A 25,332-nucleotide genomic window follows, 5' to 3' on the forward strand; every position below is an offset into this window, starting at 1 on the left:
GGCAATAAATGCCGGCCTTGCCAGCGACTCCCAGATCCTGTGAACAAATTAAAGAAAATTCCAAATGTTTCCAAGCTATCCCTGTGGTAGTTGGGAATTGCACAATCTTTGTTCCAGCTTGGACATTGTTTCGAAGCCGAGCAGTGTGTTGCCTCGTTAAAATAGAATACTTCTGTGGCGTCATGTGAACACGAAGTAGGAATGTTTAGATATGGTCCTGTGATAAGAACATAAGAACTAGGAGCAGGCCATTCGGCCCCTCGAGCCCACTCCGCTATTCGATAAGATCAAGGCTGATCTTCAACCTCAACTCCACTTTCCTGCCCGATTCCCCCATATCCCTTGATTCCCTTAATATCCAAAAATCTATCCATCTCCGTCTTGAATATACTCAACGACTGAGTCTCCACAGCCCTCTGGGGCAGAGAATTCCAAAGATTCACCACCCTCCTGTGTGAAGACATTTCTTCTCATCTCCGCCCTAAACGGCTGACCCCTTATCCTGAGACTGTGACCCCCTGGTTCTAGACTCCCCAGCCAGGGGGAAACATCCTACATTTACCCTGTCAAGCCCTGTAAGAATGTTGTATGTTTGAATGAGATCACCTCTCATTCTTCTAAACTCCAGAGAATGTCGGCCTAGTCTACTCGATGTTCGTGCTGTGGTGAAGATTATTAGACGTGGTGCTCCGAAGGGCGTCCACACACGGTAATGATGCAAGAACATAATAGGAGTAGGTCATTTCTTCAACTGAATAATCTTTTCCTATTCTTTAACCTTTTATGTTCTTAGAGATTGATGTGCGAAGCTTTCTAATTCCTGAGTGCAAATATAGCTTGTGTGCGTGTAAATATCAACAATACTTGAGTGTAGAGATTCACTCGAACCTGCAAATTAAATTGCAGCCTTATTTCTCTCACTCTACTAGTTTATGCTTGTAAGGACAGTCAGATGAACTGATGCAGAAGGCTGCTAGCGGTTATCTTGATGTCACAGCAGAATGTATTGTGTGATTTATAGGCTTCTCCAGTGCGAGTTCTAGGAATAGGAGGCAGTGGTTGATATTTATCAAATGTAGCATTTTCCAAGGAGAAAGCAAGAAGAATGGCTCAGATTCAACTTGGACCTGTGCAATATTTCATTTGGGGAGGGGGGGGGGGGAGGCAATATAAATTTTATAGCAAAATTAATTTGTAGTAACTGAAATAATTGATTTTACATGTTTTTTACCCTTGTGGAGATGGGCGTTTCGCACCACTGCTCCCCTGCAGCCACGCCTGAGGAATATAGGTCATGGGCGGTTTTGGCATGTCTCCTGGAACAGCTCCGTTGACTTTTATTGGAATTGGTGTCTTGGACTGAGCTGGAAACATGTCTGGAGCTGGCCAACCCTGGCTGGCAGGGGTGGTGTATAAAATGCTACTACTGCATGCGTTAGTTGGCAGAAGTATTTTTGAGATTGGGTCATTTCAGCTTCCCCGTGCAAGGCCCTTTGGAAGTGCCTGCTCACGTTAAAGTCAGTGGAGCTTCTGGAGGTGATGTGCTACCTCCCATAGCGTATGTTGCCAGCGTAACTGAGTGAAGAAGCTAAGCCCTGGGATTTTGGTCTTCACCGGATAGATTTTCCAGTTGGGGCTATGTAACAGAGGAGTTATAAGTACAATTTATGAATGTGGGAATAGCCCTGTGACTATCCGCTGTTGCGAAGTCGAGCTAGTCAGTTGCTGTGGAACCCAAGTTAATCACCTTTAGCGCGCAGAAACTGAACCGTTGACCCCTTCCCGATAAAACAAGCTAGTCACCCCAATCCCAGAAACGCGGGAGCAAAGTCTGTTTCACTCGCACTGAGATGCCACATCGTTGTGGACGAGGTCCTGATGTGGGAGAGCAGCATTAATCAGGTCAGCTTGGCTTCCCCCGCCCACACAAAATTCGCACACCAGAAGACAGCCCTGTGAGGAGGTCATCACTACCAGCTCGATGTTGGGAAGCAGTTCCATCATAGGAATACAGCATTGAAGCAGGAACTGGACTTCTGACTGACGGGGGTACAAGTCTGAAGATAAATGGCCAACGGGCACATATTCCATTTATAGTCTTGTGCATTCCGATGAGGCCTGGGGCGGTAACTCATTTAGGTAATGGGAAAGGTTGGTGGTGTAACAAATGGAGAAAGAAGAACTAAATTCCAGCAGATAATTTATTGCATTCAACAGTCATATGAAAAAGTCTGTGTACTTTCCCAGGGCCACAAGGTTGGGGTGATTCATTCATTTGCATGCTTGGTAGCCAGACTGGTGTGTTGTGTTTCTCACCTTGGCACCCAAAAGTCCCCAAAGTGAGAAGGGTAGATCTCTTTGTCCCTAATCTGTGCAGTAGCTGCCTCATCTTCTGTTGGTTTAGCCCCTTGGAGTTCGTCACAGTTCATGTTCTCATTCAACTCCGAGTGCAGCAGCTCAGAATCACTCTGCATACTTCAGCCATTGCGTTCTGTCCCACAGACCGTCTGCACATTGGTTGAATGCAAGACCTTTGCTAGCCTATGTCCATGTGGATCAGCAGTGATGCTGAGTTTTCGCAGCCGTTGCTCTGAGCCTCTGGAAATGGATGATGCTTCGGGACCCGTATTAATCATGTCTCAAATGCCAGTGGACCTTGTATGTTGGCTAATGCCAGCTAAATCGTTGCACGGTAATTGGAGTGAGGCCACAGTGAAGAGTTTAAGTGTAGCTGTGACCTTCACAGCCACAGGCCGAGTGCTTCTAGTCACAACGACCCTCCAGTCATCTGCTACCGTTTGACACAGTTCAGTGATTGCCTCCCTAGATGCTGCTGCTCTGATAGTGTCCAATATAACACCCTGGCCCCTTTCCCTAGGATCTGGTCTCCTCCTGGGAGTCCTGCAATTGCCTGTCTTGAACCGCGCATTTATTCTGCTGTTTATCCGCTGGCCACTGGAAGATGTTGCGGGATCTGACGATGAGCATGTCCCATTAGCATTAGTTCGAAGCTGGACTCGGCAACCTGTGCACAGGATTCTGAAGTGATTAGATTTGTGATTGTGGCCTGTTTTAAATGTAGGCACTGTTAACACGCACGCATGGGCACTCTTAATGAGCGTGATTGGTGTTACTGCAGCGGGTTTGGAGATATCTTTATTAAAAAGCAGTAACCTTTGCCCACAAAGGTGGTGCCCAGAGCACTGCAGTTTCGAATTAGCATGCAAATAAATAGCTGCATGAATATAAACGGATGAGGCAGTGTAGTGGTTTAATGCATAGATCAAAATAAAGCAGTGTTGTAAAAATATGATCAAATCATAGTTAATAGGCACTATTGAAGCAGGAACATCGAATTATATAGTTATATGGAGCCCACAGTGCAGAAACAGGCCAGTTGGCCCAATTGGTCTATGCTCCACACCAGCCTCCTCCCACCCCTCTTCATCTCATCGTATCAGTATGACCTTCTCTTCCTTTCTCCCTCATGTGTTTATCCAGCTTCCCTCTGAAATGCCCCTACGCTATTGGCCTCAACCCCTCCTTGCGGCAGCCCGTTCCGCATTCTCACCACTCATTGGGATGTTTTATTATGTTAAAGGCACTATGTAAATACAGATTGCCGTTGTTGTAGTAAATTTCTCCTGAGTCGCAAGTGGAAACATCATCTCTATCTCTACCCTATCGAACCCCTTCACAATTTTAAAGATTGAATTTAATTTACTGCATCGAGGGAGGCAAATTGTGTGAAATAGCAGATGACTTGAGGGTGTTTGTGACCAGAATCACTGCGCCTGTGGCTGTGATGGTCCCGGGGATGAGGGACTTCAGTGATGTGGAGAGGCTGGGATTGCTCTCCTCAGAGCTGAGAAGGTTAAGGCTTTTTGTTTTGATTGCATTTACAAGCCGGAGAAGTGTAAGTTAACCTGCTGAACTCCATTTCCCTTCTCTCATTTGAAAAAATATATTCTCGTTGAAAGCTACCTCCTTGAACCACTCCCTGTCCTCATAATATTTTAAATTCCAATCAAACTGTTCATTGTAGCCCAGGAATTGGTGGATAGATCCTGATTAGGGCAGTGTGTGGGTGGGAGCCAAAGGCTGGTGGATAGCTCATGGCATCCCATTGCCTTAAATTTAGACAATAAAAAGACAGACAGACTTGCATTTATATAGCACCTTTCACGGCCACCGGACGTCTCAAAGCACTTTACAGGCAATGAAGCACTTTTTGGAGTGTAGTCACTGTTGTAATGTGGAAAACGCAGCAGCCAATTTGCACACAGCAAGCTCCCACACACAGCAATGTGATAATGATCCAGATCATCTGTTTTTTGTTCTGTTGATTGAGGGATAAATATTGGCTCCAGGACACCAGGGAGAACTCCTCCTGCTCTTCTTCGAAATAGTACCATGGGATCTTTTACGTCCACTTGAGAGAGGAGACGGGGCGTCGGTTCAACCAAAAGACAGCCCCTCCGACAGTGCGGCGCTCTCTCATTACTGCCCCTCCGACAGTGCGCCGCTCTCTCATTACTGCCCCTCCGACAGTGCGGCGCGCTCTCATTACTGCCCCTCCGACAGTGCGGCGCTCTCTCATTACTGCCCCTCCGACACTCTCTCATTACTGCCCCTCCGACAGTGCGGCGCTCTCTCAGTACTGCCCCTCCGACAGTGCGGCGCTCTCTCAGTACTGCCCCTCCGACAGTGCGGCGCTCTCTCAGTACTGCCCCTCCGACAGTGCGGCGCTCTCTCAGTACTGCCCCTCCGACAGTGCGGCGCTCTCTCAGTACTGCCCCTCCGACAGTGCGGCGCTCTCTCAGTACTGCCCCTCCGACAGTGCGCCGCTCTCTCAGTACTGCCCCTCCGACAGTGCGCCGCTCTCTCAGTACTGCCCCTCCGACAGTGCGCCGCTCTCTCAGTACTGCCCCTCCGACAGTGCGCCGCTCTCTCAGTACTGCCCCTCCGACAGTGCGCCGCTCTCTCAGTACTGCCCCTCCGACAGTGCGCCGCTCTCTCAGTACTGCCCCTCCGACAGTGCGCCGCGCTCTCAGTATTGCACTGGCGTGTTAGCCTAGATTTATGTGCTCAAGTCCCTGGCGTGGGACTTGAACCCACAACCTTCTGACTCTGAGACGAGCGTGCTACCCACTGAGCCGCAGCTGACAGTAAATAGATGGATCTTAAGTTTTATCATTGTTGCATCCCTTCACTTTCAATTCACTTCCACACGTCTGTTCTTAATTCAGCACAAATCAGTACTAAATTGACTTGGCCATTCAGTTGTGTACTCGGAGGGGCGAAGGAGTGGCAAGAGTTTGTAGAGGGAAGTGGCCGGGGCCCAGGAGAGGCATGAATCTGGGGCCCAGGGACAGCACGGGCCAGCCCACACTGCAATGTGTGTGCACGCACTAGGTCCGTGCAGCAGAGCAGGTCTCCAGTTCGTCTTGGTTAATCCTTGCCACTGGACCAAGATCAAGCTCTGTCAAGCTTGTGTGGTGGCTGGTGTGCAATGGTCACCACACGTTAAAAAAAAATCCACGCACCGGCATCTTCCACCCTTCATGATGTAGTTTGGGATCCGGAATATTAGGTCCTTCATTGAAACACCTGTGAACTCGTCCTTTTTTGGCGTCCTCAATACGAGGGACCGTCTATGGTGATGAGCGCGGGGAGTTGAAATGTCCCACAAGAGTAGCAGGGCTGCTCTGGGTCAGGAGAAAGAAAGATTGGGAGAGAGTGCATTCAATGCACAAACCCCCCCCCCCAATCCTGCTGCCGATTGAGATGTACCACTTCACATCCCAATTTGCACTGAGGCTGATGATGGGAATAGAAAGTCCAAACCACGCAGGGTGAGAAACGGGCATTGGTCCAATCCTGTCCGTCTTCCACCAGGTGGGTTCGCTTCAAATTCATTTCTCTGCACCGGCCTGAAAGTTGATCCTGAAGCTGGTGAAAATCCGCTGTCAGCTGAGTGGTACTCGGGGCCTCGACCTCCGCTGGACACGCATGGGCTGCTCCCCTAACATACATTGAATTACACAGGATATATGGCACAGAAACAGGCCATTCGGCCCAACCAGTCCATGCCGGCGTTTGTACTCCACTCGAGCCTCCTCCCGTCTTTCCTCATCTAACTCTATCGGCATAACCCTCTGTTCCCTTCTCCCTCATATGCTGAGGATATTGGAACAACAGAGTGTGGGCAGAGGCCAAGGAATAACGGGTCTACCCAGTAGAGGAACATCTAAAATGAAGAAGCTCCTTTTCCATCGGAGATATCTTTTAAATATAAATGCCGGTGGGTGGCACTGGGATCCTTTATTGAGCACATTGTTGGAATATTACTCTGTTTAGCCTGTGTGACACTTCCCCCAAGAATGCTCAGTGTGGGTGAAAAGTGTCCTGAACCTTTGTACTGGCGTCACTCACTTTAATGGACAGGAGTATGTGCTAAAGGCATTGTTCCACAGTGCGAGCACACCAAGTAGAGCTCACGGAGGGAGGAAATAGCACAGTTGGTCACACCTAACAGTTGTTTCCAGAGCACCATTGGTCAGTGTCTTGGCCCGAGCCCATCTCCTTGGGGAAGATGTGCATGTACGAGATGAGTTTCTAGAAAGATGGAGGATTTTTAAAAAAAAATTGGGCCAGAGGGAACAATTGTAGGCTTGTTGCAGACCACGGAAAACAAGCGCGACTAATACTTTCCTTGTGTACATTAGTCAGACTTCCAACTGCTTGCTGCCCATCCTAATCTTTGAAAGATTCATGCCGAAAGTATGATTATTCATTCAGCGTTGGCAGGACGTCCCGCTAATTATTTGCATGCTGAGGCAGCTTGTAGCAGTGGTGGGTTCAAATTATCAGCAACCTGCAGAACCACAGCTGAGTCATTGTGGCTAACGGGGATAACAAAAGCAGGGCTTGTGTCAGTGTGCACTGTGTGCAGTGAGAGGCTAGGGAGAGCCGTTGGCTCCTTGTACCTGCACAGAGACCCGAGTTGGGAACGCTCCCCTACCAGGGAGGTGGAAATCTTTTTCTGTTCATATCACTGTCTTTTATTGGCTTGCATTTCTTTCTTATTTCTCTCGCGAGCGCCCTCTCGCTCTCGCGAGCGCCCTCTCGCTCTCGCTCTGGCTCTCGCGAGCGCCCTCTCGCGTACACACACACCTCAACCATGTCATTGTGTGGAGATAGAAGCTGTGCTCATCTCTTCAATCCAGTCACCCTGCACCCCCCCCCCCCCTGCTCCCCCAGAGCCAGGAATGAAGAGATCTGAGGGACAGACACCCTGGGTGTCGCGCACCCCTCTCGTCGGTGATTATTAAACAGCTTTACAGAATGACCGTTCACCTCTCCAGCACTTGCATCCTGTTACTTTTCCTTTCCAGAAAAGAGACTTGTAGCTGATGCCATCAGTGTGTGTGCGGTAGTTTTGAAATTTGAAATGGCTTGTCTCTCCGTTGCGTTGAACTTCTGGATCGGCGGCGTGTGAGACCACCTCGCTGCACCGTCACATCGAGGAAGCTCCTTCATCAAAATCAGCGTTTTGTTCAGTAAAGCTGCTGCCTGCTGACTCCTGCTAGCTGTTGTCTGATCCTATCTTTGAGGCCTGCTTCACTTTATTTACTTGTAATATAATTTATGCTGACCAGATTGTTAAATTATCAGCTAGTCTGCAAATGGCTCATTTGGCAACCCAGCATTCGGCTTTGCCGTTATGGTGTCCTTCTTTCTCCCCCCCCCCCCCCCCCCCCCCCATCTAGTTTTGAATGGGATGGTCCAGTTCTGTGGGGCGGAGGGGGGGTTGGGGGGTCCAGTAAACCCCAGGAAGCAAAGGAAGACAACAGATGTCTGCATTTTGCCTGCTGCATCTGTGCTTGTGTTCTCGCATATGGTATTGAAACTGTTTGGCTCACGTGTGCAGCCGCCTTTTTTTTTAAAAAAGCGGCCCATGCCGTCCACTTCTTGACTGGGCCAAAGGTGGCCTTACGACCTGTCCGCTAGCCATTGTAACACTTTCATTCAGGTCTGCTCTGAAAAGAATTGCTGAGTTCACGTGGATTTTTAACCAAATGAAGACTGAAATGGATGCCTGTCCTCTCTTTATAAACTGGGACAACGTACCCACGTCTGGCTGGAAAAATGTGACCTGAATGAGCGGTGGTTTGCTCAGCTCTGCTGTCAGTACACCCTGTGCCAAGCTCTGAACACCCATTAATCAGGAAGTTGTATAGTTTTTATGGTGGTTATTGCGAGCTTGGCTGCGGGTTTCCCCTCTCTCTCTTTCTCTCTCCTGCTCTTGTCTGCCTGCTGACATTCAGCACTTGGAAACCGGAAGTCTGTTTACTCCGGGAGCCTCTTGTGCGAAAGTCGAGCTGCATTTAGCAGAACTTCGCTAATCAAAATAATCTGCCTCGCGGTTCCAGGGCTGTCCGCAATATTAAACCAGTCTGGATCTGCTCTTCTTCTAGATTTTCTGGAGTAATTAATTATGACAGGAGTAGGGCCTTCAGGATCTTGCCGAGCACGAGGGCAGTGATCCACCCTCATCAGTCAGCCACTGTCTCTTCTGTACTTTTTGGCAGTGTGTCTGAGCTGAACTTTAAAGCTGTACAAATTAATGGGATTAAAATATTGCCGCTGGACTAAAGAAGCTTGTGGATGTAATGGTTTTAGCGTGGTGCAGGAGAGCGCTGATTCAGACATGATTTGGTATCTTTGTCCCATATTTTGGAAGGTAAAGAATCTTCCAATGTGCAAATATTGTAAGAGAATTTAAAAATCTTTCCTGAAATAACCCTGCCCGGGCCCAGGAATAGAGTCGCGCCTGTCTGAACACACCAGTTCATTAGGACTTGACACAAAGACCTGGTACATAATGGGCAGCCACCCTCCTTTTATGTGCAAGAGATAAATGGCCATGACTTTGTCCTGTGATTGTGCATGCTGTCTCTCTGTATGTGCTGCCAAAGTAGTCGGTATTTGTTCCGCAAGATCTTGCATTCTTGCAAACGGAATGTATTTTCATCAAATTATTACTTGTTCGGAGCCAATCAACATTCATTGTTTGCACTTCACTAAATTTTGCCGCTGATTCCATCTGTTGTATCCTGGAGACACAGCAACAGATGTTGCATCAAATCAACTGAAACTTCCATATAAAATACAGCTTCAGGTGACTAGCCTCATAAACACGTAATGCAGACACCATAGAATCATTGCAGGTATTGCAACAAAGAAGGGGGCTAGTTGGCCCATTGTGTTCCCCCTGGTGCTGCTGCTGCTTAGGCAGTCCCTCGGAGTCGAGGAAGACTTGCTTCCGCACTAACATGAGTTCTACGGTGGCTGGTGAGACCAATGAGGGACCTGCAGACTCTGTCACAGGTGGGGCAGGTGGTGGTTGAAGGGATGGCTGGGTGGGTTGCTTGGTTTGTCGTGCGCTCCTTCCGCCGTTTGTACTTGGCTTCCGTGTGTTCCCGGCGCAGAAACTCAGTGTTCGATGCCTTTCCACTTGGAGCGGGCTTGGGCCAGGCATTCCCGAGAGTCTGTGGGGTTGTTGCACTTTTTCAGGGAGGCCTTGAAGCGATTTCTATGCCTTCCAGGGGCCCGCTTGCTGTGATCGAGCTCAGAGTAGAGTGCCTCTTTCGGGAGTCTTGTATCAGGCAGACAGATGATCTGGCCCGCCCATCAGAGCTAATTGAGCTCTGTGCTTCGATGCTGGTGATGTTGGCCTGAGAGAGAACGCTGACTATGCGCCTATCCTGCCGATGGATTTGCAGGATTTTGCGGAGGCAACGTTGGTGGTGGTACTTTTCCAGTGTTTTGAGGTGCCTGCTGTACATAGTCCACGTCTCTGAAGCATAAAGGAGGGCGGTTATCACCACTGCTCTGTAGGCCATAAACTTGGTCTTAGTCTTCAAACACTCTTCCTCAGGCGACCGAAGGCTGCACTGGCACACGGTGTTGCTGCTGCTGCTAGCTCCTTGATTGAACCTATCTACTTGAATTCCATTTCGCTGCTCTTTCCCCAGACATTTGAAAACTTCTTTTTCTTCCTGTAACACTCTTAATTCCTTCTGGGGAGGGAGAGCGAAGGGAGATGGGATGAGCAGAAGTCACGAGACTGAAAGACGCAAGAGTGGATGTATGGCTGGAGGAGGTTATAGGGTCAGGAAGGTACAAGACAGAAGAATGGATTTGAAGACGAGAACAAGGGATTTTAATTTCGTGCTTTGGAGGCGGGGGGGGACATAAGTTCACCGAGTGTAGAAGTGATGGACAAATGGCACTCTGTGCAGGACAGGATGTGGCCAGCAGCTGCGTATTAGAGCAGTGTGGAGCATACAACTTCAAGGTACAGCGCGAGCTGCTTCAGGAGGGCAATGGCTGTGAAGTGGACGACTGGATTGGACGTCACCAAGGTCCAGTTCACTGGAGCATGGGCAGATATAGCAGGAGCGGGGCGGTCGGGGCGAAGCGACGAGAGATTGTAGAGTGACTTGTTCGGGGCACAGGAGAGGCGCGAGTTCGGGGCCCAGAAGAGGCGAGGGCCCAGGGGCAGCACGGGCCAGCCCATACTGCGATATGTGTGCGCACTAGGTCTGTGCAGCAGAACTGGTCTCCAGTCGTCTTGGTTAATCTTCGCTACTGGACCAAGACCTAGCTTTGTCAAGCCCGTTTGGTGGCTGGTGTGCAACGGCCATCCCACGTTTTTAAAAAAAAAAAATCCACGCACAGGCATCTTCCACCCTTCAGGATGTAGTTCGGGACCTGGAATAGCAGTGTGAGCTGTGAGGAGAATGCTAAGAGGCTGCAGGTTGACTTGGACAGGTTAGGTGCATGGGCAAATACGTGGCAGATGCGGTATAATGTAGATAAATGTGAGGTTATCCACTTTGGTGGTTAAAAACAGGACGGCAGATTATTATTTGAATGGTGACTGATTATTGAAAGGGGAGGTGCAACGAGACCTGGGTGTCATGGTACATCAGTCATTGAAAGTTGGCATGCAGGTACAGCAGGTGGTGAAGAAGGCAAATGGCATGCTGACCTTCATAGCGAGAGGATTTGAGTATCGGAGCAGGGAGTCCTTACTGCAGATGTACAGGGCCTTGGTGAGGCCACACCTTGAATATTGTGTTCAGTTTTGGTCTCCTAATCTGAGGAAGGACATTCTTGCCATTGAGGGAATGCAGCGAAGGTTCACCAGACTGATTCCCGGGATGATGGGACTGACATATGAAGAAAGACTGGATCGACTAGGCTTATATTCAATATAATTTAAAAGAATGAGAGGGGATCTCATAGAAACATATAAAATTCTGACAGGATTGGACAGGTTAGATGCAGGAAGAATGTTCCCGATGTTGGCGAAGTCCAGAACCAGGGGTCACAGTCTAAGGAAAAGGGGTAAGCCATTTAGGACTGAGATGAGGAGAAACTTCTTCACTCAGAGAATTGTGAACCTGTGGAATTTTCTACCACAGAAAGTTGTTGAGGCCAGTTCGTTAGATATATTCAAAAGGGAGTTAGATGTGGCCCTTACGGCTAAATGGATCAAGGGGTATGGAGAGAAAGCAGGAATGGGGTACTGAAGTTGCATGATCAGCCATGATCATATTGAATGGTGGTGCAGGCTCAAAGGGCCGAATGGCCTGCTCCTGCACCTATTTTCTATGTTTCCATGTTTCTATGTCCTTCATTGAAACACCTGTGAACTCATCCCTTTTTGGCGTGGAAGCAAGTCATCCTTGCTTCGAGGGACTATTTATGATGAGAATGATGATTTAGAGACGCGCAGAGGGAGCCTTGAAGTAATCAAGTCTCGAGGTGACAAATGAAGACTTTCAGGGGGCTGGAGGTCTGCTTGGAGGAGCGCAGCGATGCAAGCTGGAACTGGAGGCCTTGGTGAAGAGGATTGTGCGTAGCTTTGTTTCGCGAGTGAGTGGCCAGGGAGGGGCACGCCACTGGAGCCAAGGGAGCAGTTTATAGCAGACGCTACAACAATGGCTTTGGCCTTTCCGACGTTCAGTCGAAGAAACTTGCTCCTTATCCAAGACTCCATGTCAGCTCGTATGTCAGACCAGGAGGTTTTCTTTGTAAAAGGCACTTAATGCTGTGTTTGGTCATTCAACATTTCAAACTCTGGCTTTGTGTTTCTGATTAGAGTTGAATATTAACTTGCACCGGGGGAACAGGTGGTATTTTTGTTCAGTGATGTGCATTCGCAGTTTCATTCATTAAAAACGATCTTGTACCCCCTCCCTTCCTCAAGGCTGCAGGCTGGGTCCACATCGTTTATGCAGTGCTGTTTTATGGAACATTCACTGGAGCATGTACCTCATTTTAAGCTGCAGTATGTTTGGTTCCCAGGGGATGCTTGGAATGGTTGCAAACATTGCGCCCTCATTATAATGAGACAAATTTGTAAGATGAAAGGAAGGCTGTTTTGAAACAAACCGTTAAAATGATCCCAGTATAATTTATTCGGCCTATTAAACATTTCCCCAGTAGCAAGTTACTGGAAATGTTTGCAGCCACATGATATACTCTCATGCTACTTATGGACATTTTAGTCTCTGTCTTTACATTTCCCCCCCCCTCCTTAGAGTTGGCATGCGTGGGTACAGCAAGCAATTAGGATGGCCGTTGGCATGCACAGGTACAGCAAGCAATTAGGATGGCCGTTGGCATGCGCGGGTACAGCAAGCAATTAGGATGGCCGTTGGCATGTTGGTCTTTTATTGTAAGGGGTTTGGATTCCAAGAGTAAGGAAGTCTTGCTGCAATTGTACAGGGCTTTGGTGAGACCACAGCTGGAGTACTGCGCACTGTTTTGGTCTCCTTATCTGAGGAAGGACATACTACATTGATTCCTGGGATAAGCAGGTTGCCCAAGAGCAGAGATTGAGTAGATTGGGCCAACTTTAGAAGAATGAGGTGTGATCTCATCGAAACACGCAAGATTCTGAGACGGCTTGACAGAGTAGATGGTCGTTGCTGTTTCCCCCAGGCTGGGGAGTCTAGAACCAGGAGTCACAGTCTCAGGATAAGAGGTCGGCTATTTCGGACTGAGATGAAGAGGAATTTCTTCACTCAGATGGTGGTGAATCTTTGGAATTCTCTGCCCCAGAGGGCTGTGGAGGCTCAGTCAAGTATAATCAACAACAACAACCTGTATTTATATAGTGCCTTTAATGTAGTGAAATGTCCCAAGGCACTTCACAGGATTATTAAAAATTTGACACCAAGCCACACAGGTCAAAAGCTGAGTCAAAGAGGTCAGTTTTAAGGACCGTCTTGAAGGAGGAAAGAGAAGCAGAGAGGTTTAGGCAGGGAGTTCCAGAGCTTGGGGCTTGGCAACAGAAGGCATGGCCACCGATGGATGAGTGATTATAATCAGGGATGCTCAAGAAGGCAAAATTAGAAGAGTGCAGACATCTCAGAGGTGGGGGTGGGGGGCGGTGGCTGAAGGAGATTACAGAGATAGAGAGGGGCGAGGCCATGGAGGGATTTGAAAATAAGGATGATCATGGGTGAAATCGAGGCGCTGCTTAACCAGGAGCCAGTGTAGGTCAGTGAGCACGGGGTGATAGGTGAGCGGGACTTGGTGCGAGTTAGGACACGGGCCAGCGGGTGATGGGTGAGTGGGACTTGGTGCGAGTTAGGACACGGGGGCAGCGAGCACGGGGTGATGGGTGAGTGGGACTCGGTGCGAGTTAGGACACGGGTTCAGCGAGCATGGGGCGAAGGGTGAGCGGGACTCGGTGCGAGTTAGGACACGGGGGCAGCGGGTGATGGGTGAGCGGGACTCGGTGCGAGTTAGGACACGGGGCAGTCGACTTTTGGATCACTAGTTTACGTGGCATAGAATGTGGGAGGCCAGCCAGGAGTGCGTTGGAATAGTCAAGGCTGAGAGAGGTACATTTTTGGATTCCAGGAGAATCGAGGGATAGTGTGGGAAAGTGGAGTTGAGGTCGAAGATCATCAGCCGTGATAGCCATTACAGAGACGTGGTTGCAAGGTGACCAGGACAGGGAATTAAATATTCGCGGGTATTTGACAACCCGGAAAGACAGACAGAAAGGAAAAGGGGATGGGGTAGCTCTATTGATAAAGGATGGAATCACTGCAATAGTGAGAAACGATATTGGCTCAAATGATAAGGGTGTTGAAACAGTTTGGGTGGAGATAAGGAACAATAAGGGGAAAAAGTCACTGGTGAGTGTAGACTATAGGCCCCCTAACGAGCAACTCTTGGTCGGAGCATAAACCAGGAAATAGTGAGGGCTTGTAAAAAGGGAACAGCAATAATCATGGGTGATATTAACCTCCATATTGATTGGACAAATCAAATTGATCAGGGTAGTCTTGAGGCAGAGTTCATAGATTGAACCTGGAGGTACTTGTGCATGAAACATAAAAGGATAGTATGCAGGTATAGCAAGTGATCAGGAAGGCCAATTGGAATCTTGGCCTTTATTGCAAAGGGAGTGGAGTATAAAAGCAAGGAAGTCTTGCTACAGTTGTACAGAGTATTGGTGAGGCCACACCTGGAATACTGCATACAGTTTTGGTTTCCATATTTACGAAAGGATATACTTGCTTTGGAGGCAGTTCAGAGAAGGTTCACTAGGTTGATTCCAGAGATGAGGGGGTTGACTTTTGAGGAAAGGATGGGCCTCTACTCATTAGAATTCAGGTGATCTTATCGAAACGTATAAGATTATAGAGACATAGAAATTTACAGCGCAGGAGGAGGCCATTTTGGCCCATCGTGTCCGTGCCGGCCGACAAAGAGCCGCACTGCCCTTGGTCAGCAGCCCTGAAGGTTACATATAAACCTATGAACAATGACGGAAAGGCAAAGGGCACCCAGCCCAACCAGTCCACTCCACACCACTGCAACACCACTTATACTAAAAACATTTACACTCCACCCCAACCGGAACCGTGTGATCTCCTGGGAGAGGCAAAAACCAGATTAAAAACCCAGGCCAATTTAGGGAGAAAAAATCTGGGAAAATTCCCCTCCGACCCATCCAGGCGATCGAAACTAGTCCAGGAGTTCGCCCTGGCCGAATTCTATTCCCTGCAGTACTTATATCAGCGCCGACCAACAAATGGTCATCTAGTCTCATCCCAAATTAGTGCCCATCCAACCATCTCTTAAAAGTGGTGAGGGTTTCTGCATCCACCACTCTTCCAGGCAGCGAGTTCCAGATCCCCACAACCCTCCGTGTAAAGAAGGCCCCCCCCCCCCCCCCAAATTTTCCACCAACCACCTTAAAACTATGCCCCCTCATAATAGCCCCCACACCAATGGAAATAGACCCTTACTATCCACTTTGTCCAGGCTCCTCTATTTTGTACACCTCGATGAGGTCTCCTCTCAACCTCCTCTGTTCCAATGAGAACAAACCCAGCCTATCCAATCTGTCCTCATAACTAAGATTCATTCTCCATTCCAGGTAGCATCCTAGTAAATCTCCTCTGCACCCTCTCTAGTGCAATCACGTCCTTCCCATAATACGGCGACCAGAACTGCTCACAGTACTCCAGCTGTGGCCTAACCAAAGTATTATACAATTTAAGCATAACCTCCCTGCTCTTCTATTCTATGCCTTGACCAATAATGGCAAGCATTCCGTGTCCCTTCTTAACCACCTTATCACCTGGCCTGCTACTTTCAGGTATCTGTGGAAAAGCACTCCAAGGTCCCTTTGTTCATCTACGCTATTAAGTGGCCTACCGCTTAATGTGTATACCCTTTCCTTATTAGCCCTCCCAAAGTGCATCACCTCACACTCCTCTGAATTAAATTCCATTTGCCACTGCTCTGTCCACCTAACCAGTAGATTGATATCCGCCTACTGTCCATGACTTTCCTCTTAGATATCAACCACACAGCCAATTTTAGTATCATCTGCAAACTTCTTAATCATACTTCCTATATTCAAATCTAAATCGTTGATATATACCACAAAAAGCAAGGGACCCAGTACTGAGCCCTGCGGAACCCCACTGGAAACATCCTTCCAGTCACAAAAACATCCATCAATCATTACCCTTTGCTTCCTACCTCCAAGCCAATTTTGGATCCAACTTGCCACTTTGCCCTGGATCCCATGGGCTTTAACCTTCATGACCAGTCTACCATGCAGGACCTTATCAAAAGCCTTGCTAAAGTCCATATATACTGCATCATACGCACTATCCTCATCGACCCTCTTGGTTACCTCCTCAAAAAATTCAATCAGGTTAGTCAAACATGATCTTCCCTTAACAAATCCATGCTGACTGTCCCTAATTAATCCTTGCCTATCCAAATACAGATTTATCCTGTCTTTCAGGATTTTTTCCAATAATTTTCCGACCACTGACATTCGGCTGACAAGCCTATAATTACTCGGCTTATCCCTTTTTCCCTTCTTAAACAAGGGTACTACATGAGCAGTCCTCCAATCCTCCCGCATCATGCCCAGATCCAAAGAAGACTGGAAAATGATGGTCAAGGCCTCTGCTATTTCCTCTTTTACTTCGCTCGACAACCTAGGATGCATTTCATCTGGGCCTGGGAACTTATCTACTTTTAAACCCTTTAATACTTCCTCTCTCACTATATTTATTTCATCCAGAATATCACACTCCTCCTCTATAGCAGTATCTGCATTACTACTTTCCTTTGTGAAAACAGATGCAAAGTATTCGTTAAGAACCCTACCAACATCTTCCGCCTGCACACAAAGATCACCCTCATGGTCTCTAACAGGCCCTACGCTTTCTTTAGTTATCCTCTTACTCTTAATATATTTATAGAACATCTTGGGGTTTTCCTTAATTTTACTGGCATTCCTAATATCCTTTTTAATCTTGCCTCTTACCTTTCTATATTCCTCGAAAGATTCTAAAGTATTTAGCCATTGATATGCGTCCCTTTTTTTCTTAATCCTCCCCTGTAAGTACCTAGACATCCAGGGGGCTTTAGAATTATTTTTCCCAGTTTTTTTTCTTTAAAGGCACATGTTTGACCTGAACCTTTCGGATCTCCTCCTTGAGTGACACCCGCAGTTCGGACACCGATTTACCCACAAGTAGCTGTTTCCAGTCCACTATGGCCAAATCGCTCCTTAACTTAGCAAAATTAGCTTTTCCTCAATTCGGAACTATTATGAGGGGGCTTGACAAGGTGGATGCAGAGAGGATGTTTCCGCTGATGGAGACTAGAACTAGGGGGCACAATCTTAGAATAAGGGGCCGTCCATTTAAAACTGAGATGAGGAGAAATTTCTTCTGAGGGTTGTGGATCTGTGGAATTCGCTGCCTCAGAGAGCTGTGGAAGCTGGGACATTGAATACATTTAAGACATAAATAGACTGTTTCTTGAACGATAAGGGAATAAGGGGTTATGGAGAGCGGGCAGGGAAGTGGACCTGAGTCCATGATCAGATCAACCATGATCTTATTAAATGGCGGAGCAGGCTCGAGGAGCCGATTGACCTAGTCCTGCTCCTAATTCTTGTGTTTGTATGTGCAAAAGTATTTTTGCCAACTTGAGCAAATGTTGAGCTAATCCCACTCGTGAATTTAGGAATGGAGCGGGTTAACTGGTGTTGACCATGCACTTGGTTTATGCTGGGAACTTCCATGGGATTTTCAGTCGAGTTGAGTAATCTCGGTCAGTTTGATGAAAACCTGGTCTGAAAACATGACGTCGAAGTTGCTGGTGCGGGGGAGTGCTGCACCACCCCTCTGGCGTGCTTGATTCATGTGAGGTTAGATGAAACCTATTGCTTTTCAGTCAGCCTGTATGTGACTCAATTAAAACCATGTGTGGCTGTGAACATAAGATGCTTAGGTCCCAGAAACTAACACAGCTTAACTTGTCAACTGTGACTGTCATGTTCAGCAGTGTGTGTTGCGTCTTATGCCAACTACAGAGTGATAAGACCAGCCTTCCTCTTCCCGCCTAATTTATGTTCATATTTTTCTCGGGGTCTGACAGCTGAGCAAATGGGTGCAGCACAATTTTCTTTTTTTTTAAAAAAATCTTAACTGCCCCATTTTGATCATTCTAAGTTCCCAGTCTCCGTTCTGCTGCTGTGAAAGAAAGAGACTCCTTTTCGACTGCGCCTTTCTCGGCCACCGGACGACCCAAAGCGCTTTACAGCCGTTGAAGTGCATTTTTAGTCTTAAAAATCTTAGTTACCTAAGCTGCACTGTTTAATTTAAATCAAATCGTCAGCAATATTTAGATGATGCAGACCTGCAGCGTAAAAGATCACTTGTACAGAACACGCAAAAGCAGCTGTTTGTAATCTTAAGCTCTAAGGGTGGAGTGTCTGATCATTAGTGCAAGTCGTGTAAATGGTCATAATGCAGTGACTGTCACACTTCTGACCTAAAGAGAAAGGAAGCATTGCATTTCTCTAGCAATTTTCACATTCTACCAGACACCCAAAGCACTTTACAGCCAATGAAGTACTTTTTGAAGTGTAGTCGCTGCTGAAATGTATGAGACACGACAGCCAATTTATGCACAGCAAGCTCCCACAAACAATGTGAAAATGACCCCGTTAATCTGTTTGTGATTTTCATTGAAGGATAAATATTGGCCAGGGCACCTGGGAGAACTCCCCTGCTCTGCTTTGAAATAATGGCCGTGGGATCTTTGCGTCCACCTGAGCGCAGTTTAACATCTCATCTGAAAGACGCCCCCCTCCGACAGTGCGGCGCTCCCTCGGTACCGCCCCCCCTCCGACAGTGCGGCGCTCCCTCGGTACCGCCCCCCCTCCGACAGTGCGGCGCTCCCTCGTTACCGCCCCCCCTCCGACAGTGCGGCGCTCCCTCGGTACCGCCCCCCCTCCGACAGTGCGGCGCTCCCTCGTTACCGCCCCCCCTCCGACAGTGCGGCGCTCCCTCGGTACCGCCCCCTCCGACAGGGCAGCGCTCCCTCGGTACCGCCCCCCCTCCGACAGTGCGGCGCTCCCTCGTTACCGCCCCCCCTCCGACAGTGCGGCGCTCCCTCGTTACCGCCCCCCCTCCGACAGTGCGGCGCTCCCTCGGTACCGCCCCCCCTCCGACAGTGCGGCGCTCCCTCGGTACCGCCCCCCCTCCGACAGTGCGGCGCTCCCTCGGTACCGCCCCCTCCGACAGTGCGGCGCTCCCTCGGTACCGCCCCCCCTCTGACAGGGCGGCGCTCCCTCGGTACCGCCCCCCCTCTGACAGGGCGGCGCTCCCTCGGTACCGCCCCCCCTCCGACAGTGCGGCGCTCCCTCGTTACCGCCCCCCCTCCGACAGGGCGGCGCTCCCTCGGTACCGCCCCCTCCGACAGGGCGGCGCTCCCTCGGTACCGCCCCCCTCCGACAGTGCGGCGCTCCCTCAGTACCGCCCCCCCTCCGACAGTGCGGCGCTCCCTCGTTACCGCCCCCCCTCCGACAGTGCGGCGCTGGAGTGTCAGCCTAGATTTCTGTGCTCAAGTCTCTGGAGTGTGATTTGACGAACCGGTTCGGAAATCTTTCCCAGCAACTCAATTGGAAAAAGAAAAAGTGCCACGAACTTGTGATCAATAGAACAATAATAATTCTGCAGACTTGGTTTAATGTCGCCCGTGTATCGTACCGCTCACAAATGTTTCAAAGCGCGTCACGTTCAGCGTTTACATTACATTGACTGCTGGTATGTAGGTGAACAGAGCACCCATCACTATCCCACATATCGCAATGTGTGACTGTTTTTGCATATTGTCTGGGGGAGGAATGCTGCTTCTCTGCGCTCCGAATAGATGGGATCTTCGATGTCTTTCTGACCCATCTATACATACTTTAATGTTTCCCTGAGGGACAGAACCTCCATAAAAGCAGCACTCCCTCAGCACTGCACTGGAGTGTTTGCCTGGATTGTGCTCCTGTGGCCTGGTGGGGCCTGAGCCCACAGGCTTGTAAATGGGAAGTGCTGAGGCAAGCTGTGCACATTTATCATTAACTTTGCCGCAAATGTGTGATGCAGGGTGATATTTGTCATTGAGGTGCCCCTTACTGGTGCTGGTACACTTCTCCTGCATGCCTTTGTCGCCTCTCGACTTGACTATCCCAACGCACTCCTGGCTGGCCTCCCACATTCGACCCTACGTAAATGTGAGGTCATCCAAACTCAGCTGCCCCGTGTCCTAACTCGTACCGAGTCCCGATCACCCATCACCCATCACCCCCTGTGCTCACTGCCCCCGTGTCCTAACTCTCACCGAGTCCCGCTCACCCATCATCCCCTGTGCTCGCTGCCCCCGTGTCCTAACTCGCACCGAGTCCCGCTCACCCATCACCCCCTGTGCTCACTGCCCCCGTGTCCTAACTCGCACCGAGTCCCGCTCACCCATCACCCCCTGTGCTCGCTGCCCCCGTGTCCTAACTCGCACCGAGTCCCGCTCACCCATCACCCCCTGTGCTCGCTGACCCCGTGTCCTAACTCGTACCGAGTCCCGCTCACCCATCACCCCCGTGCTCGCTGCCCCCGTGTCCTAACTCGTACCGAGTCCCACTCACCCATCACCCCCTGTGCTCGTTGACCTACATTGGCTCCCGGTTAAGCAACGCATCAATTTTTAAAATTCACATCCTTGTTCTCAAATCCCTCCATGGCCTCGCCCCTCCCTATCTCTGTAATCTCCTCCAGCCCCACAACCCTCCGAGATGTCTGATTTCTTCCAATTCTGCCCTGTTGAGCATCCCTGATTATAATCGCTCCACCATTGGTGGCCGTGCCTTCAGTTGCCTGGGCCCCAAGCTCTGGCACTCCCTCCCTAAACCTCTCTCTCTCTCTCTCTCTCTCTCTCTCTCTCTCTCTCTCTCTCTCTCTCTCTCTCTCTCTCTCTCTCTCCCCTCTTTTTAAGATGCTCCTTAAAACCAACCTCTGACCTGTCCACATATCTCCTTATGCGGCTCGGTGTCAAATTGTGTTGTTTGGTAATGCTCCTGTGAAGCACCTTTGGGACGTTTTATGGTGTTAAAGGCGTTGTATTAATACAAGTTGTTGTTGCATTTCTCATGATTCCTGTTCAATACAATCTACAGGTATGCAACCAGCGCAGGACAAACAGACGCCGCAGAAGCATCAGGACAGTGTGAGCTGCAGTCCCACCAGAAGGAGAACTCCCTCAGAGAGTGCTACATTAGCAGGCAAGTCCGCAATTCGTCTTTTCTTTCTCACCCCCAGAAACCCCTCAAAATGTCCCTCTTGAACCAGAGAATTGGCCTTTGCTCACTTGCTCTCGACCTCACCAAAATAGCTTTTCGCCGCTTGCTGTTTGTTTATTTCAACAACATCATCCGTCTTGCCCGGAGCAGAGTGTGAATGGGCAAAGTCAGTGGGTGTAAACTTGTGCGCTTTGCTGACCTGTTGTGGGGAGGAGGATCGCTGCTGCTGTTCGAAACCGTTGAAAGGGTTGCTCAGTCTCCATTTCACACGCTGAATTGTGGGCCACTCTGTGCCTTTTGAAAAGCAGTGCTGGCCTGTCGTGGTGCTTGTACAAGAGACGGAAATCGCCCCCAGCAGGAAAATTCTAACCTTCCTTCAGATTGCTGGAATCATTGTGCCCACGTAAACCAAACGGAATGAATTGGATGAAGCAATCGCACATTTTTCAACTGCTGGGGCACTTGTATAATTTCTGTTTTTAGTGCCCTTAAACCCCCCCCCCCCCCCAGAAAAAAAATTGGAGCACTGTATATATTAAAAAAAAAATGTATTTTGGAGTGTGACCCCCCCCGCCCGCAGGGGGCATTTGTTTAAAGTGCACAACAAAGATCAGATCAGATGCACTCGCTCAGTGTCGCCTTGCTCAAACGCTTCATCCACAGTTCTGCTAACTGGTCTTTGGCGTGTGGATGGCATCAGTCTGTTGCACTTGTTGTTTTCTTCGAGGATTCTGGTGGTAACGCAGTGAGGATTTGTTGCCGCCGATTAGTTAGCCCTCACTGTGTCAGCCGTGGCTCAGTGGACAGCACTCTCGCCTCTGAATCAGAAGGTCGTGGGTTCGAGTCCCACCCAGGGGAGCGCCTCGCTGTCGGAGGGGCGGCGCTGAGGGAGCGCCTCGCTGTCGGAGGGGCGGCGCTGAGGGAGCGCCTCGCTGTCGGAGGGGCCACTATTTCAAAGAAAAGCAGGGGAGTTATTCCCGGGGTCCTGGGGCCAATATTTATCCCGCAATCAACATCACTAAAAAAAAAAAACAGATTAACTGGCCATTATCACATTGCTGTTTGTGGGAGCTTGCTGTGCGCAAATTGGCTGCTGCCTTTGCCACATTACAACAGTGTCCGCACTCCAAAAAGTACTTCATTTGGCTGTAATGTGCTTTGGTTGTGAAAGGCGCTACCATAAATCCAAGTCTTTTTTTCACTAACACTGCTGCTCTAACCTCTCGATCTAAACCCACCAGCAAAAACCACAGGACACGCCCCTCACACTTCGCGCTGCACCACAAACCCGGATCACTAACTTCGCGATCTCGAATGCGACAACCCAGTGTGCCGAAGCCTCTGTGGCTGAGAAACCACATGACACGACTCGCTGTTGTATCGCCTGCTTATCTCTGATGATAGAAAGATCTCGCTCTCGTGGTTCCGCAACCTTTGATGTAATCTGCTTTGTTTATGGTTCTCGCACTGACACAGTAACCACATAACACACCTCTCACTATTCTGTGACCCGATACAGTGCATCCCTGAGTCCATGTTTACATGCCTCCCTCTTTGAAGTGAAAACCGCAGAGAGCACTCATTGTGTGCCCTGCTGTATGATCCAACATGTCCTCTGACACTGCACGACCTCCCCCCAGCCTAATTAATTAATTGTTCAAAATGTTCCAGCAAAAACGCTTCTTTGAATCCGAATGACCCAGTTAAAGTGGGAGCCCATTGTACGGATGACTTTGTACTTAATATGTGTCAGCAGTGGCTCTGTGCATGGTTGCTGAATGTTAACTCTCCTGCAAGGAATTAAAATTGATGAACCACTGTAATCACAGCAGTGGGGAGGTTTGTTCTCGACTTGTGGCCACACCGCTTTATTAGAGCGGGTCCTTCTACTTCAATCAGACGCTCGCTCATCAAACCTGTTGAACAGGAAGCTGTTCAGGTCTCAGCGGGGGAAACTTTTTCTCCAGTTTTATTCACAATGGCTTCTCTTTTGGATCTGAAATAAAAATGGAATCTGCCTGAAAATGCGCTTTGGTTGTGTCTCATCGAGTGGCTTGCCCTTCTCTTCGGTGACAATCAGCTGACATTTTATGCATTTGACCTTTGGCCTTCCGCCCCCTCAACAAACCGGGGGTGTGGCAGTGTGCTGCGCAAAGATGAAGGCCAAAGGTTGCCTCCCAGTCTGTGTGAGCTAGCTTACCTCGGCCAGAGAAAGATCTTGCATTTATATAGCGCCTTTCACCACCACCGGATGAGCCAAGGCGCTTTGCAGCCAATGAGGTACTTTGGGAGTGTAGTCACTGTTGTAATGTGGGAAACGCGGCAGCTCAATTTGCGCACAGCAAGCTCCCACTCATAGCAATGTGATGATGACCCAGATCATCTGTTTTAGTGATGTTGGTTGAGGGATAAATATTGGCCCCAGGACACCGGGGAGAACTCCCCCTGCTCTTCTTCAAAATAGTGGCCGTGGGATCTTTTACGCCCAGCTGAGAGGGCAGACGGAGCCCCGGTTTAACATCTCATCCCTCAGCACTGCCCCTCCGGCAGTGCGGTGCTCCCTCAGCACTGCCCCTCCAGCAGTGCGGCGCTCCCTCAGCACTGCACTGGAGGGCCAGCCTGGACAATGGGTTCAAGCCCTGGAATGGGACACAAACCCACAAACTGCTGACTCAAACAAGGCAGCTACCCACTGAGCCAAGTTACCACTGAAAAGTGTCACTTTGTGAGAATAAATTGTCATTCCCTACAGTCGACTGTTGGGAACGTGGAACAGGAGGAGGCCATTTCAGCCCCTCGAGCCCGTTATATCCTGGCTGATGTGTATCTTAACCCACCGTGGTCCCGCCTTGTGGGAAGGAGATGCTGCAGAACACACGGTGAGCGTGGCATCGCAGGATTCCATACTCGTGCAGCTTTCACAGCTCTCGTCTCCTCACTGTTCGTCCGCGTTAGTGCTTTACTGTGATCCGTGGACTCATTGTATAATGCAATCTTAAATGAGCATCACAAAATCAACTCCAGGCTGCAGAAAGCATAGACTCGCAACGGTCTGGGGCGGAGATTCAGCCTCTGAGTTCTGCTGCTGATTGCAACAGGCCGCATAGTTCTTGACATTACCAGGACTGCGGGCCTGGATTCCAGCCAGGTCACTCTCCCAGCTCCCCATCACCAGGACTGCCGGCCTGGATTCCAGCCAGGTCACTCTCCCAGCTCCCCATCACCAGGACTGCCGGCCTGGATTCCAGCCTGGTCACACTCCCAGCTCCCCATCACCAGGACTGCCGGCCTGGATTCCAGCCAGGTCACTCTCCCAGCTCCCCATCACCAGGACTGCCGGCCTGGATTCCAGCCAGGTCACTCTCCCAGCTCCCCATCACCAGGACTGCCGGCCTGGATTCCAGCCAGGTCACTCTCCCAGCTCCCCATCACCAGGACTGCCGGCCTGGATTCCAGCCTGGTCACTCTCCCAGCTCCCCATCACCAGGACTGCCGGCCTGGATTCCAACCAGGTCACTCTCCCAGCTCCCCATCACCAGGACTGCGGGCCTGGATTCCAGCCAGGTCACTCTCCCAGCTCCCCATCACCAGGACTGCCGGCCTGGATTCCAGCCTGGTCACTCGCTCCCAATATCTCTGCTCGATAACTGGTGAGATGTGTGAAGTAGAGAGAGTTCCATTTAAGGAAATACAAGGGGTTCGGTGTCGGTCAGTATGGGCACATGCCATTCACCGGTATCTTCATCTCCAAGGTAGAGGTCTCGCTCAAGTTCTTGATCATCATCTTCCTCTGAGAGGCAAAAAACGCAGCTGTTCCAGGTCATCTTCCAGTGGCCGCAAAGAAATAGACGTTCTGACTCAAGATCTTGGTCTGCAGAAAGGCGCAGTGGATCGTCTTCTGGATCCTCTCACTCAGGCTCCCGTTCAAGTTCTGAACAGAAATAATGTTTTAAGATCTGCAGTTTTTAAAAATGCAGTCATTTCTGGTTTTAGTCATCGTCACCCAAACACTATGTCAAGTTTCAGAGGAGTGAAGCCAGTCGGCACAGATGCTCGACAGTCTGAATGTACCTGGAGCACTGCCTGAAATGAGTTTGTGTAAACCTGTGATTATAGTAATGGCAGGTTCATAA

General features: G+C 49.5%; 1 protein-coding gene across 1 annotated transcript in view; it reads left to right on the top strand.

Moving 5' to 3' along the window:
• ash1l (ash1 (absent, small, or homeotic)-like (Drosophila)) overlaps positions 1–25,332 on the top strand; it is a 203,268-nt gene that overhangs the window by 99,968 nt on the left and 77,968 nt on the right. Inside the window, exon 4 of the mRNA XM_070868461.1 lies at positions 21,077–21,181. Coding sequence (XP_070724562.1) covers positions 21,077–21,181 — 105 coding nt within the window. The remainder of the gene's footprint in view (positions 1–21,076; positions 21,182–25,332) is intronic.

The sequence above is a fragment of the Pristiophorus japonicus genome, chromosome 30 (genome assembly GCF_044704955.1).
Source record: "Pristiophorus japonicus isolate sPriJap1 chromosome 30, sPriJap1.hap1, whole genome shotgun sequence".
In the NCBI taxonomy this organism is placed as follows: domain Eukaryota; kingdom Metazoa; phylum Chordata; class Chondrichthyes; family Pristiophoridae; genus Pristiophorus; species Pristiophorus japonicus.